This window comes from Silene latifolia, chromosome Y (genome assembly GCF_048544455.1).
Source record: "Silene latifolia isolate original U9 population chromosome Y, ASM4854445v1, whole genome shotgun sequence".
Classification (NCBI taxonomy): domain Eukaryota; kingdom Viridiplantae; phylum Streptophyta; class Magnoliopsida; order Caryophyllales; family Caryophyllaceae; genus Silene; species Silene latifolia.
This window is the reverse complement of record NC_133538.1, coordinates 172,319,470-172,339,639: the sequence shown is the minus strand read 5'-3', so window position 1 is coordinate 172,339,639 and position 20,170 is coordinate 172,319,470. Positions and strand designations below refer to the sequence as shown.

At 35.5% G+C, this 20,170-nt stretch overlaps 1 protein-coding gene across 1 annotated transcript; it reads right to left on the bottom strand.

Moving 5' to 3' along the window:
- Positions 1-5,368: 5,368 nt before the first annotated feature.
- LOC141626567 (uncharacterized) lies at positions 5,369-8,526 on the bottom strand. The gene is made up of 4 exons (XM_074440300.1): positions 8,196-8,526; positions 6,461-6,617; positions 5,916-5,966; positions 5,369-5,574 (listed from the first exon to the last, which is right to left on the bottom strand). The coding sequence occupies exons 1-4, from the start codon at positions 8,366-8,368 to the stop codon at positions 5,461-5,463; spliced, it is 495 nt and encodes a 164-aa protein (XP_074296401.1). The 5' UTR covers positions 8,369-8,526; the 3' UTR covers positions 5,369-5,460.
- Positions 8,527-20,170: the final 11,644 nt, after the last annotated feature.

Below are 20,170 nucleotides of genomic sequence, written 5' to 3'. Positions count from 1 at the left end.
TCACGGTCCAATGTGGCACTTGGCATTGGGTCGTCAAGACGCCAGCCATTTTGTTATTAGCGTTTAAGTGATCGTGATCTACACTGAAAAAGAAAGGAAAAACAAAACGAAATAAGAAACTCATCGAGGTGATTTAAGTCTATTTAAAATTCATTTTAACGTGTAGACTCATTGCACTTGCATAATTGATCTCCCTCAAGAATAATACAAGTGATCCCAAGACTCAATTTCCGTAAATTGATAAGCCAACTGTTTAGCTAGTTCTACCGTTAGAACTCTTGGTCGATAGATTTCTGTAAATCCTATCTATAGTCCACCATAATCACAGGATCGTACGAGTGACCATAGTGTTGAGATAAAATAGGTCAATCAGTTCCAACTTACCCGACGTAGAAGGGGTCATATTATGCCTGCCGACGAAGTAGGGATTCATTGGAGTTTGACCTATAAAGACTATTCTCAATTTTTGTTTATACGAGGAAGATCCCATCAACTTAGTTTTAATTCATTTTAAGTGAACGAAAAACTAGCATTGCGTGAATGAATTAATTTAGGTGATGGCTTATAAAAAACGTGTGATATCAGTATATCATAGAAAACTAACGCGTGACCTCTATATGAGTCAGTTTTCATGCAATTATTAGGTGGTTTGGTTTTAGGCGGAATATGATGCAAACTATCGTTACAATAAAAATGAAAAAGAATGCAAAACGTAAATAAAAGTCCTAGTGTGGCCTATCCTAGTAAAAAGAACATAATACAACTTTGGAATCCACCGTTGGACCCGAGAAGCTTGTCTTGATGTTCCATCTTTGTCCATGCAGCGGGAGTGAGCATCCGATCTCCATCTTTGGTCTTCTCAAAATTACAATTTAAAATTACAAAATATAAACCTATTTACATTCTAAATAAAAAATGTAATTACTAGGAAAAACCAAAACGGAGATACAAGATCTCAAAATACAACCAAGACCGTGTTCCATCATTACGGTAACACGTTCTACTAAGGCCACACTAAGTTACAACCGTTTGTAAAAAATAAATACGTAATAAAACATTCAAGGCATTCAAAATAACGATAAATAAAAATGCATCAACTAAAATAAAATTTATTCGTGACATAATTCCGTAATTATGTTAAATTTATCCAAACCACCTTTAATGATTAAAATTATGTGACAAAACCGCTTTAATCAACTTAATTTTAATCCATGATAATCCGTTACTTTAAATCGCTTTAAAATAACTAAATGGTACGTGAGTGAACCGTTTCACTATCAAGCGAATGCATAAAATCCGTATTATGCACAAATCATGGCCGAAAAAAAAAAAAAAACACGAATTTTTTTTTTCTTTTCACGGCTGAACCGTGACAAACATCATCAAAAAAACTTTTTTTTTTTTTATTTTCAGCAGCATTGCCGAGAGCTACAACAGTCCCAAACAAAAAACGATTTGATAAAACCAATTGCAAATTAAACCTAATCCGTATAGAAATGAATCTACAATTGATAAAACATTAACATATTGCAATGAAAATTGATTACAAAAACAATATGCAAGAACAAATCGTAAACAAAAAACATCGTCTGATCAGACAGTAAGCCGTGTGGCACGGCTTCCAATGCACAAAAAAAACAGCCGAGACCAAAAAAAAATTTCTGCCGAGACAAAAAAAAATCTGGCCGCACGGTTTTCTATGCAAAACAAAATCGTTTCAAAATCGTTTAATGAAAATCAACATGAAAAATTTACGTGGCCTCGCTCTAATACCACTTGTGGGGTAATATCCGTATAAAACCCTTAAATTTCAGGACTATAACGTAAGTTTAACATGCGATTATTTTCATAAAACAAAAATACAAGAGAAAACGATAAAGAACAAGAATCAACCTCGGGTCCTTTGTGAATGCGGCCTAAGAACAGAAATCAATGTAGATTTCCTCCTAATCGTTGCACCCAAGACCGTCTGAGACTATGCCCCTTGTGCTAGAAAGTACTCTCTAATTGCCTTGCAATATTGAGAGAGTTGTTGTGAGGTTTTCGATGTGAGATCTAGAATTTCAGAGAAAATTGCCCCGAAACCCTAATTTCTTTGCAAATGAGATGATTAGGTCACAAAAGGAGAGAAGCTCTCCTTTTGTGTTCATTCGGCCGTGGGTTTGCTTGAAGGAGGGAGTGGGCTTTCCACTTTCTCCTTATTATTAACTCATGGTCCGACTCGATTTTCGCTAAATGTATATGACGAGATTTTATTATAAATCGTCATCGGTTATCGGTTATTAAAATATCAACTAGTAACATGACTCAGTCGATATATTAATACATGTCCGACAAAGACAATATTGTATAATTAATTCAATATACATCAATTAAATATAATTGTTTATATTCAATTTACGAATTAACCGCTTAATTCGTCTTAGCCATTATTATTTAATCCGTATTAAATAATTATCTCAACATCGCATTTGACTAATTATTAGTCAATAACTACGACTAACTGCTTAGTCATATTAGGCATCAACATGACTGTATTTTCATACCGTCACATCTCTCAAACGTATCCTATAGGTGTGACTTTTAGGGACCAGTTGATCACCGCCATCAGTATGACAATAACGTCAAACTTATCTAGCAAGCCAACCGTTATTGATAAACGTGGACCAACTGATAATAATACAAAAGTATACTCTTTGATCCTTTTAGAGATTTAAATGTTATTTGCACTAACTGTAGAGGACACCAGCCCCAACAAGGTTGTGGGCCCGGACAAGAACCCGGACGTGACCTTAATATCAATTAATGCATTCCAACCAAGACCTCGTTCGAGTCTCACCATCTAGGGATCACAAAGACGTAAGTGTCCTAGTTCTCCCAGCGGAGTCGCCAATCTGTGGACATGGCCCACCTACACGCCTAGCCAATCTGTGGACGTATAGCGGTGTTTTGAAAGCCACGCTCGGCGGCGTAAAAATGCCTTCGACCGGATCGTACTAGATCGGTCGGTTTCGTCTCGGTAAGGGTCTCGAAACGATTAGAGATGTTCGGAGTCACCACCAAGCATTTGTGGGATGCCTGGAACCCGTTCGAATTTCACTTTATACCTCGGTCAAATCGAAGCATAAAGCAGCGTTTGACATAGGTACTAAAGATAAGGAAATCGTCTCTCTTTAGCATCATATCTCTAGAATGACTCTCGTACGCCCTGGATAAGGTCGTCCACTATCCAAAGTTTCTGAGTAAGAGGTGAAGGTACGTATTGGGAAGCCCTTTAATCAGACACCCAATCCCGCCCGCGTTTAGCGGCCTCTACTGATCGATCGTGGTTGGTTGAATGCAAAAATTGATAAAACGGTTTAAATGCATGAATGCGCATCCAATAATTTAAACCTAACATGTGAGAGCTTTCTAAGTCGGTTGATTTAATCCAAATATCAAGTATAAGATGTCGAGTTGGATTAATGGTTGATTTGCATGCAAGACGGAAATTAAACATCCATTTACCGTATTAGGTTTAGGGTGCATAATATGATCCATTTGTCTTAGTAAGTCATTTTGCAAATATGGTTTTGAATAATTGAATAGTCATCTGATCCGTCCTATATCCGGGTTAACCGGAGTCGGGATCGTCCTAGACTAATGTTGGAAGGAAACAGGCCCTGTACCAGACGGCTATAAGAGGCGCGAGCCAGCCGGCGGTGTAAGGGGCCTTCCTCTGGTTTTGAAAGTGAGAAATGAGGAGCCTGCTTGAGGTGCGGGTTAGCCAACGGTTGTATGCCGTGTTCTGACTGTTTAGAAAACGTTATAAAACGTGTTGAAAATGGGTGTTTGAACCCGGTTTGACTTTGAAAGGGCCGTTTAGACCGCATTTGTTGATTTGAAGAACTAGATCCGAATAATCATCATTATTTGATAATATTCAATGCCGGGTTCGATTTGACAAACTTGACATGAATAGTTTTGACAAATGATTGTGGACTAATTGTTTTAAGTCCATTTCGAATGTAATTAGTCGATACTCGTCATCGTACCCGGGTTAAAATCCGGCACGGTATGTAGAACCAAGGATGATTTTGTGTTGGTGACTAATATGTTTGTTTGAAAAATGTGAAGATATGAAATAAAAGGTTTTAAAATACCTTCTAAATGTCATTAACCAAATATTATCACCGAAACACGGATTTAACCGTCATGGTATGAAGAAGCAAGGGTGAAAAATGTTTTATGGTTAAAACATGTGAAATGAAACAAAAAGGTTTCGAAAATACTTGAAATGGTAAAAACCGATTACAAATATGAAAAATGGGTTGAGGGAAATGACGAGAACAAACACGGTTGATCTCTGGTCTGAGCACCCCATTTAGGCGCGAGCCATTTGGCGACCTAAGGGGCTTCGCCTCGGACAAAAATCGATTTTGGCTCGTTTATTCCATGTTTTGGTTCATGTTATGCATGTTTTAGCATGTTAGAGTCATGAAACAAATGAAAACATAATAAAAGAGGATTTTTACACCCTCATACTTACATGTTTGGTTATGGCGAGTGACCGACGTAAGTGTAATAACTCGTTTGATCGGAAAAAACTCGGTTTAAAACCGTTTTGGTAAGTAAAAAGAGTGTTTTAAAAGTTTAGTGATGGTGTAGTGGTCGAAGTGGTAGGTCAAGTGGTTTAATGCACGATGACGGTACCAAACAATGTGTAAGGCTCGTGTTTACGATCGGTAGGTCGTAAATACGCGTCGGATTGTGACTTTAGAAGTCGAGTCGAAAATTTTAAGGGAGAAAAGAGGGGGCGGACACTTGCGTAAAACTCAAATGGGCGACATTTGAGGGGTATTTATAGGAGAATGAGTGGTTGTGTGAGTTTTGAGCGACGTGGCCACCTGGGCTGCTCAAAGAGGCGCGAGCCACATCGCGGCACTTCGAGTTGTGTTGTCACTATCACAACAAACGCAATCATGATTTGTTCTATCCTAGGTTTTGTAGTCACATGTTTGGTACTTGACCAACATGAATCCGGGAAAACTTAGCATAGAAGGCTTTGAGATATTTTGTTTTTGTGTTTGACTCGGTTTGACTCGTTGTTGGAGTCGGGATTTGAATTTTCGAGTCGGTTTTTGGTCCGGTGTCGGTTTTGACTCTAGTTAGTGTCATTGCAACCCCGTCACCGTGCATTAAACACTCCAGGTATTTTTGAAATATTTTGAAATGTTTTATTTTCGAAATCGTTTTAAGTTTTCCGACGTAAAGTTGTACACAAACTGTCGATCAAACGCTGCGATTCCAAAACATGTTGTAGTCCGATAATCATCGGGTGTTTGTTGGAGTCTCAGCAGATACTGAGTATCTACAATTTGTCGAACTCTTTTCAAATGGATTAATGTGGTAAAGTCAACAACCTATTCCATGAACACATCCCACACCTTCCTATGTGTTTTAGTTCAGCTTCAGGAATTTTTAAAATAAATGACAAGCTTCCTGTGGAGGAGTGTGGCCAAGAAGTTCGCGTAATGGTCTGCTTTCTGCAAGAGGATGTTCGGCAGGCAGTTCATAAACAATCTGGTTCAAAACCTGTAGAAAGCAAACAAAAGAAAGCGATAGGAGAGCATAATAATAACTTAACAACAACAACAATGACCAAAGCTTTAAACCATAACGATTTGGGAATGTCTACACACCAACATAAATCATCATTTGAAACTGTAGATAAAAAGTAAAAGTTAGAATAATGAAAGGAGAAAAGAAAGGCAAACTGGATTTAAAATCCAAAATCGTCAATAGATGAGTATAAAATTAAAACAAATACATATAAAAAACCAAAAGAAAAATCAATTAAAAATTTGGGAATAATAATGAAAAGGAGATTAAGGTAAAAAAAGGGAAAAGCTTGAGCCTAATGGCAAGCCACCAACCTTTGCTTGACGTCCAACATGTAATCTCACACCAGTTGCATCATACATAACCTACCACGAGAATGAAAGAGTATCCATGAGATACAATGCGTTGTTCAGTAGACACCAAAACAAAATGGTTTCAAAGATCAGGAACTACTGTGAAAATGCCTAAACATGCAAAAAGTACACACTAGAGGTTTGCTTACAGGGTTGAACCAGGACTGACTATCATATCAGTAAACATGAAAACAAATACAATAACCATTGATTATGAGCCACTTGTAAAAAGTAGACAAACTAATTCAATCAGGGAACAATCAGGCAAAAAGTTCGTCAAAAGTCAAAACCAAGTACTTCACGAGAACCTTCGCTTCATGCTTATTTATAAAAGGAATTAAAGGGCGCACTATGATAAGTGGTCTTAAAGAAAAGGCTAAAAATCTCAATCCTTAGTTTTAAAAGTCGAAATGAAATAGTCACAAGTGAGCAGAAAGAGAGCATGATACGGTCTATGCACAAGCAGAGATTTATCATTGGTGAAAGGAAAGGGGAGTAGAGCATACGACACATGATAAGATGACAACAGCTGCAAACAAGGAACCTCCGAGACCATCATGGAATCCAATAGCAGCAGCTAGAGCTGTAACTGTGGCAGAGTGTGATGATGGCATTCCACCCGAACCAATCAACTGTTTATAATCCCATCGCTTTTCCTTGTACCTGTAAATCTATAAACTCTTCAGAATCTTAGGATAAATATTGCTCCTAGCTCACAACGCTTAGACTGAGAGGGGGGAAAAATGAACAAACTAGCTATCAAACGAAAACCTAACTCATCAACAATACAAAATTAATAATCAAACAAAAACCTAAATTATCAATAATATAACTTCCAATATAGTATGGCCCTTGCTAATAGCCTATTATAAATTCAAATCAAAATGCTTAATTATGCATCAACCCCACCCCAATATGAGTACTGAATACGAAGCAAGGTAATATTAGCCGACATTGTTCCGTTAGGTCGAGTAATATTTCAAGTAATCATAAGTCTTGCTGAAGAAGAGTCACATTTCGTCACAAGCTGAAGGCTTAGTTTGAGGAGGCGCAAGGCGCAACGAGGCGATGAGGGGTCAAAGCGATGAGGCGCGCGCAAGGCGAATGCGCACGCCTTTTGAACGCGAGGCGCATCTTTTTTTTGTATGAGCCTCTAAACTAATTCTACACACTAAGCATCACTAAAAACATAGATTCACATCATAAATATATTAAAGGGAAGAAAATTAAGTTCTATATCACATATCATTCGTTAAATTAAGCGTTAAATACTTGTACCTAATTAACCATTGTATCCAAAACAGCACATAAGACAAAAACATAAAGGCAAACTACTCTAGAAGTTAAAAACTGAAAAGATAAGAGAGCAATTAAAATTACAAGCAGCGGCAGCAGTAGAGGAAGTCAGTAGAGGAATTAACAAGTATATAAGCAAGGAGAGAAGAAGAGGGAGGCGAAATTATAAGAAAGAAAACATGAAAGGAAACAATTTGCTTAATAATGAAGAGTCAAAGCAAGAGATTTAAAAAAAAATGCGAAGAAGAAGAAAAAGAAAAACTTGCAGTAGAAAATTAAAAGAAGTAAACGCTGGTTAGGTTGTACTTCTAAAAAATTAGGGTTAAAAGAGTGTTATTTTGTAATAAAATAAAACTTTATTAAAAAGGAGTTAGGGTCATGTGCTTGACATCTGACTATTTATGAAACAAAGCTTGTCAGCGCCTCTAGTTAAGAAGGCGCGCCTTTTTGCGCCTAGGGCATTACCTTGAGGCGCTCGCCTTTTAGGGCCTTTTGAACACAGACTCGCCTAGTTGCTGTAATGCCCTAGCATCATCGCCTACCCTTGCCTCGCGCCTAGGCGCGCTTTTTTAAACTAAGGCTGAAGGCGGGGTAAATGTGACTCATTTAACACGAGATGTAACCAGAAGAAATTTCTAAGCTATAACAGTTTGTCAGGACGAAAATGGCGACATTTTCCCCGTTTTCAGGTTGTGACGAAAAGTGTCTCTCTTCAATGAGAATTGGTGAAAACCTAATTATCATTCCAATTCAATACGTAATTTCTTTCATATGGAGTACATTAATAAAGCAGGTTGTCATGTAAACATAATAAAATCAATTGTCGTCAACCAAGAACCCTAACGAAAATCCCAATTCACATAGCATAATGGCATCAATAACAGTTGCGCACAAAAGAAAATTACAAGTTTGGAAATAAATTATGAGAGGCAAATGATAAATTACCAGGTAGTGAGAACTTTAATGGATTGAGCGAGAGCAAAAGCAAGAATAGCAGAAATCAAAGGTAAATTTGTAAAAATTGAAAAATAATTAGATGATGATGATGATGATGATGATGATGAAGGTGGGACGTTCAACATTAATGATCGAGAAAACCTCGAACCGCCATTATCCATCGGAAATTCTCAATTTCTGTACCCTAATTGCAATTAAAAGACTGTTTGAATTGTCATGAATTGATTGAGAATTGAAATCTGGCAATTGAAACCAGGGCCGTCTTTGGGCCTGTGCAGCCCGTGCCACTGCACAGGGCCCCAAAATTTTGAGCCCAAAGTTGTTAAAAGTTGGGTAAATCATTAAAAAAAAAAATATTGAGAAGTCTACGATTTAGGGAAGAATTCCCAAATCCCTTCCAACTTCCTCTTTTAAATTCTTTTTCTCTTTCCCTAGAATCAGTCATGACAAACAATTTTCCTAAAATATCTCATTTTCAATCTTTCAATCTTCATTATAACGGTTCAATTCTTGTGTATATAATCTCAATGAATTTTATTCTCTAACTCAATTACACCTATCTACTGCTGAAATTTAATATAACTTTTTTCCTTTTCAACCTTCTGTAAGATTCAATTTTTTTCAATTCTTGTTATAGTTTGATTTTGTGAAGGAATTCGGCCGATTTTCGATTTTAGTAAACTGTTATAGTGTTTTTTTAATTATTTGTACAAGTTTGTCACAACATCAACTAATTTTGTTTATATTTTTTGCAGAAACAAAAATCAAATTGGAATAGTGATTTACAAAACTACGGTTCAATCATCAAATAGGCCAGGTGGTTTCTTGACATCTTACTTATTGATATATGGTTGATCGATTTTTTATATTTGTTGCATTGCTTCTTTTCTGATTTTTTATTTCATGTTTGGAGAGTCATGTCTTCAATTAGAAATTATGATTCCGGTTATGAAAAACGTAAGAAAAAACAAAAAATTGAAGAATTAACTCGGTTTAAAAAAGGAGCTCTTGATAAATTTGTAATAAGAAAAGGTGATAATTGTGATAGTTGTAATAATGTGGGTTTGGATGAAAATCTTGATAATGTAGATGTTAATCTTGATGTTAATGTTGATGATAATGTGAATGATAATATGACGATATGGTACGAATTGCGTTTAAGGTTAAAAACAAATACAACGATTGATGAAAAAGCCCAAGGAAGATTTCGGAAAGATAAAGAACATTGGAAAATTGTATTATTGAGAATTATTTCAATCGTTAAATTCCTTGGAAAGCATAATCTAGCATTTCGTGGCTCCAATAGTAAATTGTATGAGGATAGTAATGGGAATTTTTTGGGACTGGTTGAAATGTTAGTAGACTTTGATCCTATTATGCAAGAACATGTTAGCCGCATAGTAAATAAAGATACTCATGTTCACTATCTTGGTCATAATATCCAAAATGAACTAATATGTTTGCTTGCTTCTAAAATAAAATCTAAAATCATTAAGAAAATTCAGTGTGCTAAATATTTCTTTGTCATTTTAGATTGTACACCTAATATTAGCTACAAAGAGCAAATGACTATGATTTTGCGTTATGTGGATGCATCTTCTGGTGAATATGTAATTAAAGAATCGTTCTTGGGGTTTTTGAATGTGTGTGATACTAGTGGTTTAGGACTTTTTGATGCTTTACAAAATGAACTAAAATCACTTGATCTTAATATAGATAATGTTAGAGGTCAAGGTTATGATAATGGTTCTAACATGAAAGATAAACATCAAGGTGTACAAAAAAGATTGTTAGATTTAAATCCTAGAGCCTTTTATACGTACTCCTTGTGGTTGTCATAGTTTAAATTTGACGTTATGTGACATAGCTAATGTGGGATTTATCTGTATGCATCCCTTTAAATTTAAGGATTATAACGAATAATAAAGTGATGATAACGAGTCATAAAACTAAATTGCATAAACAAACGTATAAGATTAAGAAATAACCTTCGGTCCTAGCTTTTATGGCCTATGAACAATATCGCAATGATATTCTCCTATCAGTTGCACCCAAGACGATATGAGAAATGCCCTTTGATTTTGCTAGAATCGATCCAAAAATTAACTGATTAATTTTTAGGTTTTGTGTTTTTTTTGATGAGATGGAGGCTAGGTTAAATTAGGTTAAAGAGAGAGAGAGAGCCACTGATCTCCCTATCTACCCTAATATAACCGAAAAAAAACAAGAGGAGAAAAAATTAAGAAAGATTTTTTTCTTTTTTTCTTCCACTCGGTTTTGGGCCGAAAAACCAAAAAAAAAATAGGAGGATTAAAATCCTCTTATTTTTAGATGTTTCCTTAAAGTATAAAAAATGTGTTATTTATAAATTGTCATCTAGTGAGGATCGAACTCATAACCTCTTGGTTTGAGTACCCTTACTATTACCACTATGACACATTCATCTTGTTGATTAAATATAACCGATTACATTTAATTACGAATTAACATATTAATTCGTCCAAGCTAACATTACACATACATTTAATTAAATATAACTTATTATATTCAATTTACGAATGAACAGTTAATTCGTCTCAACTAATATTATTTAATCTTCATTAAATAATTATCTCATCAACACATTGACTAACTGTTTAGTCATATAAGGCATCAATGTGATTACATTTCCATAACCACATCTCTCAAACACATCCTATAGGTGTGACCTTTAGGGACCAGTTGATCACCGCCATCTGTATGATAATAACGTCAAACTTTCTAGCAAGCCAACCGTTATTAGGTAATTGTTAATCAACTGATTAAAATACGAAGTATACCCTTGTGAACCTGTAAGAAATTTACAAATGTTATCACACTAATTTGTGGAGGACACAAGCTCCAATAAACTCCCACTTTTCCTCACAAGTGTATGTGCGATAATCGATTCTCATATCCTAAAATTTCTCCCACTCAATGTAAAACAATTTGCAAATCCGTATTCACAAAGGTCGTATTTTACAAGCGATCATTATCAAGAGTGGTTTCCCCGACTAGAGAGTAACTTAACTGATAAACGAATCATCATTCGAGCATGGCCATGCATTTCAGTTACAACTCCTCGAGTGGCCCTGAGAAATAACTATACCTGATAAAGGTTGGGTATTTTCCTCAACTCGAATCCTGCTGATGTAAGCACAGTATGAAATGACCCAGAAAAAATCTACTTAGCCTCTAGTTACGGCAGACCGTGAGAAAGAAACCAAAGATACCCAAAAACTGCCTTAATCTCAAGAGACAGTCGATAGTTAAAAGAATCGACTCTAGGAACACAATGGATGTCCTATCCACGACCTGGCATCGAATATTTTTAAACATTTAGGACTCCATTCCGTTGTCACAAAAATTTGTCCTACGAGGTATCGTTATAATCTCGCATTTGTGATCGATCAGTCAACGGTTTGACTTATGGCTCGTTGAACCCACCATCAATCGACTGCACAATATAATGGCCAGAGTTATCAGCTCTTGTAGGCGATTACAGACCAAAACAAATATAATGTAATTCAGTTCACTTTGTGGCATTCAATGTTGTCAGTACAATCCACATAAAAAACAAAATATTATAATAAAACGATGAAGTTATAAATAGTATATGAAAAAGATAATGTATCAAAGCCATAATCAACTACTACAACTCAGGAACACGTTTAATTCCCATGGAAATAGCGTGCCCTACATGCTTATCATAATTCAACGATTTAGTAGTAGAATCTGCTTCAACACTGTCCGGAACTCTTCCGGTGACCAACACCATTAAAAGTGAAGAGGAACCCGGACTGAGATTTTGAATCATCTCGATCCGTTTGGAAGCTAGCATCTGCGTAACCGATTGCGCATAGCTTAGTATCGCCTCCATAAGTCAATACCCTATCCTTAGTCCTCCGTAGGTACTTGAGGATATTTTTAATGACTATCCAAAGTGTGTTTCACCCGGATTCTTTTGGTACCGACTCGTCATACTCAATGCATATGCCACGTCGGACGTGTGCATATCATGGCATACATGATTGATCCTATTGCAGATGCATAAGGAACACGACTCATGCGCTCAATCCCTTCAGGCGTCGTGGGTGACTGAGACTTGCTCAACTGCATCCCAGACGTCATTGGAAGGTTCCCCTTCTTGGAGTTGGTCATGCTGAACATCTCAAGAATCTTATCCAAATAAGACTCTTGACTAAGTGATAACGTCCGTCGTGATCTATCTCGGTAGATACGGATTCCCAATATGCGTTGTGCCTCACCCAGATCTTTCATCTGGAAATGGTTCTTCAACCATTCTTTAACCGAAGATAGGAGAAGAATGTCATTCCCAATCAAGAGTATGTCATCGATATACAATATCAAGAATACAATCTTGCTCCCACTCGACTTGATATATAAGCATGGTTCTTCGACCGATCGAGTGAAACCATACTCTTTTATCACCTGGTCGAAACGATGATTCCAACTCCGAGAAGCTTGCTTAAGTCCATAAATGGAACGCTTAAGCTTGCATACTTTCTTAGGATGTTCAGGATCTATGAAACCTTCGGGTTGCACCATGTACAACTCTTCCTCCAAATAACCGTTTAAGAAGGCGGTTTTCACATTCATTTGCCAAATTTCATAATCATGAAAAGCGGCAATCGCTAAGATTATCCGAATGGAACGTAGCATGACTACAGGTGAAAAAATTTCATCATAATGCAATCCGTGCACTTGAGTGAAACCTTTTGCCACTAGTCGTGCCTTATAGGTATCTGGTTGCGCGTCTACAGAACGCTTTATTTTGTAAAGCCATTTGCACTGTAGAGGTTTTACCTTATTAGGTAAATCAACTAGATCTCATACGTCATTCTCATACATGAAGTCCATCTCGGATTGCATGGCTTCGAGCCATAGCTTTGAGTCGGAACAGGCCATAGCATCTTTATAGGTAGCGGGTTCATTACTCTCTAGGAGTAAAACGTCATTCTCCTCGACCATACCAATGTATCTGTCCGGAGGATGAGAGACTCTACCCGACCTCCTAGGTTCCTCAGGAATATTAACCGTGTCATCAGTTGGAGGAACAACTTCCTCCATCCGTTCCTCGGTTGTTGGTTCTGGAATCTCCGACAGCTCGAAGGTTCTATTACTTGTCATGTTCTCGAGAAATTCTTTCTCTAAGAACGTCGCACTAGCCGCAACAAAAACTCGATGTTCGGTAGGCGAATAGAAGTAATGACCAAATGTTCCTTTTGAATAACCTATAAAGTATGTCTTGACCGATCGTGGGCCGAGATTATCCTCATGTCTCCACTTGACATAAGCCTCGCAACCCCAAACCCGAATAAAGGACAAGTTAGGTACCGTTCCCTTCCACATTTCATATGGAGTCTTGTCGACAGCTTTAGTCGGACTTCGGTTAAGTATAAGAGCAGCTGACAAAAGAGCAAAACCCCATAATGAATCAGGCACTACCGTGTGACTCATCATGGATCGAACCATATCAAGTAAGGTTCGATTTCTCCGTTCGGACACACCATTCAATTGAGGTGTTCCAGGTGGAGTTAACTGCAAAACGATTCCACAGTCTTTAAGGTGTTGATCAAACTCATTTGAAAGATATTCGCCACCCCGATCTGAACGGAGTGCTTTAACCTTTCTACCCAATTGGTTTTCAACCCTGTTCTGGTATTCCTTGAATTTCTCAAAGGACTCACTTTTATGCTTTATTAAGTAGACATATCCGTTTCTACTCAAATCGTCCGTGAAAGTGATAAAATATCTATAGCCATCTCTAGCGGTAATTGACATAGGTTCACAAACATCAGTATGTATGAGCCCTAATAGGTCACTAGCGCGCATTCCAACACCTTTGAAGGAAATTCGAGTCATTTTGCCTATGAGACATGATTCACACGTGCCATATATAGAAAATTCGAATGCGGGAATAGTCCCATTATCGACGAGTTTCTTCACGCGTTTCTCATTTATGTGTCCCATTCGACAATGCCATAGATAGGTTTGATCTTTGTCACCAACCTTTAATTTCTTATTATTCATGTGTAATACTTCCGTGGTTTTATCTAAGATGTAAATTCCATTCATGGAAACTGCTTTGCCATAAATCATTTCATTAAAAAGAAAATACAGCTATTATCCTTTATTGAAAATGCAAAACCGTCTATCTCGAGTACGAAAATAGAAATAATGTTCTTAGATAAACTGGGTACATAGTAACAGTTATATAAAAATAACTCAAAACCACTAGGGAGTTGGATTACATATGCTCCCTTCGAGACTGCAGCAACTTGTGCTCCATTCCTGACTCGCAAGTCCACATCACCCTTTTCGAGAGGTATGATGTTCTTTAGGTCCTGCAAATAATTACACAGATGAGAACCACAACCAGTATCAAGTACCCAAGTTCCGAAACTTGCATGGTTAATCTCAATCATATGAATATAAGATGACATACCAACAGGAACGACGCGGCCTGCTTTAATGTCCTCACGGTAGACGGGACAGTTCCTCTTCCAGTGTCCAGTCTTGTGACAATGGTGGCACTCAATGTCACCGCCCTTGCTCTTTGCCTTGCCTTGTGAGCCACTAGTCTCACCGGGCCCACTCTTACCCTTTCCTGGCTTTTTAAACTATGGCTTACCTACAGCTAGGTCGCCATGAGCCTTGCCCTTACCTTTACCCTTGTTGGAAATCGTGAGAACATCCTGCTTCATGCTCCCACTCAATTTCATATCCTTCTCGGTCTGTACGAGAAGGGAGTGTAGCTCATGAGGACTCTTTTTCAAGTCATTCATGTAGTAGTTCGCCGTGAAAAGGGCAAAACCATCATGAAGAGAATGAAGCATTCGGTCAATGACAATGCTCTCACTGATTTTGCAATCAAGTGCCTCCAACTTCTCGACATTCTCAATCATGTGAAGAATGTGTGGGCTAACCGGTTGGCCCATCTGGAGTTTCGCATCAAAGAAGCGACAGGTATGCTCATATGTAACGATTCTCAGCGCTTTTGAGAACTCGTTAGTGAGCGTGGTGAAAATCTTGTTCGCACCTTGGGCAATGAAGCGTCTCTGCAAATTGGTTTCCATTGCAAAGATGAGTACGTTCTTTATCGCACCCGCTTCCATAACGAAGTCACTATAAGCGAGTGACTCGTTGACTCCTGCATTGGGGCCTGGGTTTACCGGTATTGGCTCAGTTAAGTACCTGAGCTTACCGTCAAGCAATGGCGCATTCCGTAGTCTTGCCTCCCGATCCGCAAAGTTGGACCCGTCGTTTTTCGGAGACGTGTGAAGCGATTCATTTGGTCCATGAATATTTTCACCAGGACTCGCGTCCAAGTGTGGCACTAGGCATTTGGATTGCGTTATTTCCGGACATTTTGTTGTAGCAAAGTATTATCAAAATAAACGTGTTCTACATCTGAGAAGAAGAATAAAAATAATAAGCATGTGCATCGTTTATATTTTTAAGTCTAATGAACTACTGTCATAACGCGAAGACTCAAAACATTTATACAATTGACCTCCCTCAAGAATTATATAAATGATCCCAAGATTCAGTTATCTGTAAATTGATAAGCCAACCTTTTGGCTAGTTCTACTGTTAGAATTCTTGGTCGATAAATTTCTGTAAATTCTATCTTTAGTCCATCATAATCACGAGAAACTCTTCGGACAATAATGTTGAGATAAACTAAGTCAACACAAACTACTTACCCAACGTAGAAGGTTTCATATTATGCCTACCGACGAAGAAGGGATTCATAGTTGTTTGCCCTTATAAAGACTAGTCTCAATTTCCATTTTAGAGGAAGATCCCATCAACTTTATTTTAATTCATTTTAAGTGAACTAATATCTAGCATGCGAGAATGAATAAACTAAGTGATGGCTTAAAAAAAAATATGTGACATCTGTATGTCCATGAAAACTAACATACAATCTATATGAGTCAATTTTCATGCATTTTAGTAGTAGGTGGTTTGGTTTTAGGCGGAATATGATGCATAAACTATCATGTGAATGAAAAGCAATAGGAATGAAAAACGTAAAAACAATAAAAAGTCCTAGTGTGGCCTATCCTATCAAAACGAACATTAAATACAAGTTTGAAATCCATCCTTGGACCCGAGAAGCTTGTCTCGATGTTCCATCTTGATCCATGTAGCGGGAGTGAGCTCCAATCTCCATCTTTAGTCTTCTTCGAAAATTACAATAAAAAAAATTTACATAATAAACCTATTTATTATATTCTAATTTCAAAACCCAAAACTAAAGGAAAAATAAAGGAGATTTGAGATCTCATAATTACATAAAAATTGTGTTTCCTTCATTACGAAAACATAATTTGACTAAGGCCACACTAAGTATTACAAATTACAACCGATTGCAAAAAAAAAAAATACGTAAATAAAGTCATTCAACGATTCATTCAACAAAAATAAAATGCATCAACTAAAAATAAATTAAACATACATGACACAATTCCTTAATTATGTTGATTAATTTATCCAAACCACCTATTTAAATTAACAAATTAAGTGACAATTCCTCAATTAATCACATTAATTTCAAACTTAATTCATATTAAACTTGTAATATGAATTTAATCCATCAATATTTTAAACTGCTTTAAAATAATTAGGTATCTATTAATTATGAACCGCTTCACAATAATTAATTTGCCAAAACAAAACAAAATTAAAAACCCCCTTTTTTAATTGTCTCGGCAAAACAAAAAAAAACAGATTTTTTTTATATACTAGTTTTAATCCCGTGCAAAAATTGCACGGGGTTACTTATTAAACAATTGTTATTATTAAATTATGAATGAAGAAAATGTAGAAATATTGAATTTCAAATATACAAAATTATAAGTAAGAATATCAATCGACAATATTGAATATAGTAAAGACAATAACATTAATACAGTCGTTATTATATGAGATGGTTTTACACGGTGAGACGATTTCGTTGTATTTAAAAACAATTTACTTATTAGTACGGAGTACTAGACAGTGGCGGACCCAGGGGTGCGCACTCTTAATTGCGGGATTTTTTTTATAAAAGCAGTGAAAATCAAGTACCTATATTATTTCCGCCTATTATGTATTATTAATGTGAAGTCGCTCAATTGGTAGTGCAACTGTCACTTAGGCGTGAGGTTGCGTGTTCAATCCCTCTCAGCCTCCATTCCCCCTCCCTTTGTACCCATGTTTTTTATTTGGTGTAAATCGCTGACTACAACTTTCCTTTGTTTTTTTCCCGAGGAAATTCGATTTCTTTTTTAATTTGGTGTAAATCCTCAATCTTCAAACTCTAACTTCTAAATTCCCTCTATCCATTTTTTTAAAATTAATTTAGATTGTTAGTTTCAAATTCTCTTTTATTGATTTGTATTATGAATTTTTTTTAACTTTTGTTTTTATTGTTTGTGAATTTTCATTGTGAATTATGTATTATATAATATATAATATTACGTTTCATTTTTTAGATTAATAAAAGTAGAAAAATACAATAACTTAAAAGTTTTATTTTTAATCCATAAAAAAAAACACGCATAAAAACCCTCAATAGGTAGTACTCACGAGCTAGAGATAAAAAAATACACCATTTTCATTAATTTAAAAAACTCAATAGTTTAAAAGAGGATTTTTAACTTTTAGGATGATTTCAAATCCTTATTATTGGTAAAAAAAATTTGGCAAGATGTTTACTATGTAATGACAATGATGTAGTTGAATCATTTTTTTATGTTGTCCGAAATTTTTCGTTTTTTCAAGTGTGCACTCCCATTCTTAAACTCCTGGGTCCGCCACTGGTATTAGATAAATAGTTTATTTGTAGAAATAAACCCTCTCACAGGGTGATCCGTCTTACTTTATAATTCGTTTCAATCTAAATAGGCTGAATAACAAACTGTTGGCTCAAAATCTAAATATGATTAAAATAGGCTTAAACAACCTCAAACTAACCCATTAAAATCCCAGTACATATCGCCAAAGGCCCCACCTTCACCTAATAGTAGTAAATCAGTAATGCTAACCTAACATACTTCACACGCCTCTTTCTCCCTCGCTCTCTCTCATCAAACACACCGTCACCAGTCACCGTCATTATATCACTCCCTCAAACTCATTCTCTCACTTCTGTCTCAACTTTATCTCTCGTAAATCTCATGGATTCATAGTCCCTATAATTTCTCTCTATAATCCTCATTCTTTAAACAATATATCATCTCCTTACTCGATAATGTTTACCTAATTGTCAATCTCTCTCACTATCAGCTATGTTGGTTTCATTTTTTGTTCATGTTTCTGTGATTTTTTTCTATTCAATTTCTCATAGATCTAATGGTTATTTTTCTAAAAGTTGATTTTTTACTTTTTTATAAATTATAAAATTATTAGTGAATATCATAGATCTAATGAGTATTGTTTTTTTAAATAAAATTACTCAATATAAGTAAGTATGTGTTTTTAAATAATATTCTTTTTACTTTATTTTATTGCCTATATTATGTTTAAATTATTTTTTTCATTTATTTAAAACTTATTTTCGTTAATTTTGAAAAATCCCATATTTTGAATGTAATCTTCCCCTTTTTTGAAGTTTCTTTATTTTATTTTATTTTGACAAAACAATAAAGTATTTCTAAGAACGGAAATCAAATCTATTAAATTTAAATGACTTGGATATTTTCTGAAGAATATTTATCAATTAAATTCCTAAATATTATTTTTTATATAAGTTTTTTATGGTTTAATGGCATATTTTTCCTATACTGAATTATAGGATTTTTAAAGAGAATTTTTTGAAATAAATTGTTAAATTTAGTTTTCGGATTTTTTTGAAGATTTTAAAACAATTTTTTCAAAAAAACATAAGTAATTTTTAGATGTTAAATATTTGTTATCACTTTCTTGAGATCATTTAAAAGAATTAGATTATATTAATTCAAATTAGATTAGCTTAGATTATACGAAGTATTAATACATTGATTTTATTATAAAAATAACGTGCAAAATAAACTCAAAATCGTTTTCTTCGGAGTAATTTTTCAGATTTGAATTGGGCGGAGGAGATGAGAGGAGAGAGGGTAATTAAATGGTGTATAGAACATGGTGGGTCCTATATTGGCCAAATTTCTAAAAAATTTCAGCCAATGAGAAGCCTTGAAAGAACCTAGCTTTTATACTAGGTAGATACTGGCCAGTCGTGAACAGTAACAGAAACGATTTTTTTTTATTTGTTTTTTTATTTTTTATCTTTTCTCGGCAAAACCAAGAGGAAAAGCAAAACAGCCCGTTTTTTTTCTTTCTTCTTGCGGTTTTTCTGTAAAAACCATAACAATTTTTTTTTTTGTTTTTTTTATTCGCCACCTTTGTGAACGATGGAAGAAACAAAAATATATATATATATATATATATATATATATATATATATATATATATATATATATATATATATTTAAGGATTATAACGAATAATAAAGTGATGATAACGAGTCATAAAACTAAATTGCATAAACAAAACGTATAAGATTAAGAAATAACCTTCGGTCCTAGCTTTTATGGCCTATGAACAATATCGCAATGATATTCTCCTATCAGTTGCACCCAAGACGATATGAGAAATGCCCTTTGGTTTTGCTAGAATCGATCCAAAAATTAACTGATGGAGGCTAGGTTAAATTAGGTTAAAGAGAGAGAGAGAGCCAATGATCTCCCTATCTACCCTAATATAACCGAAAAAAAAAACTAGAGGAGAAAAAATTAAGAAAGTTTTTTTTCTTTTTTTCTTCCACTCGGTTTTGGGCCGAAAAACCCAAAAAAAAAAAAAATAGGAGGATTAAAATCCTCTTATTTTTAGATGTTTCCTTAATGTATAAAAATGTGTTATTTATAAATTGTCATCTAGTGAGGATCAAACT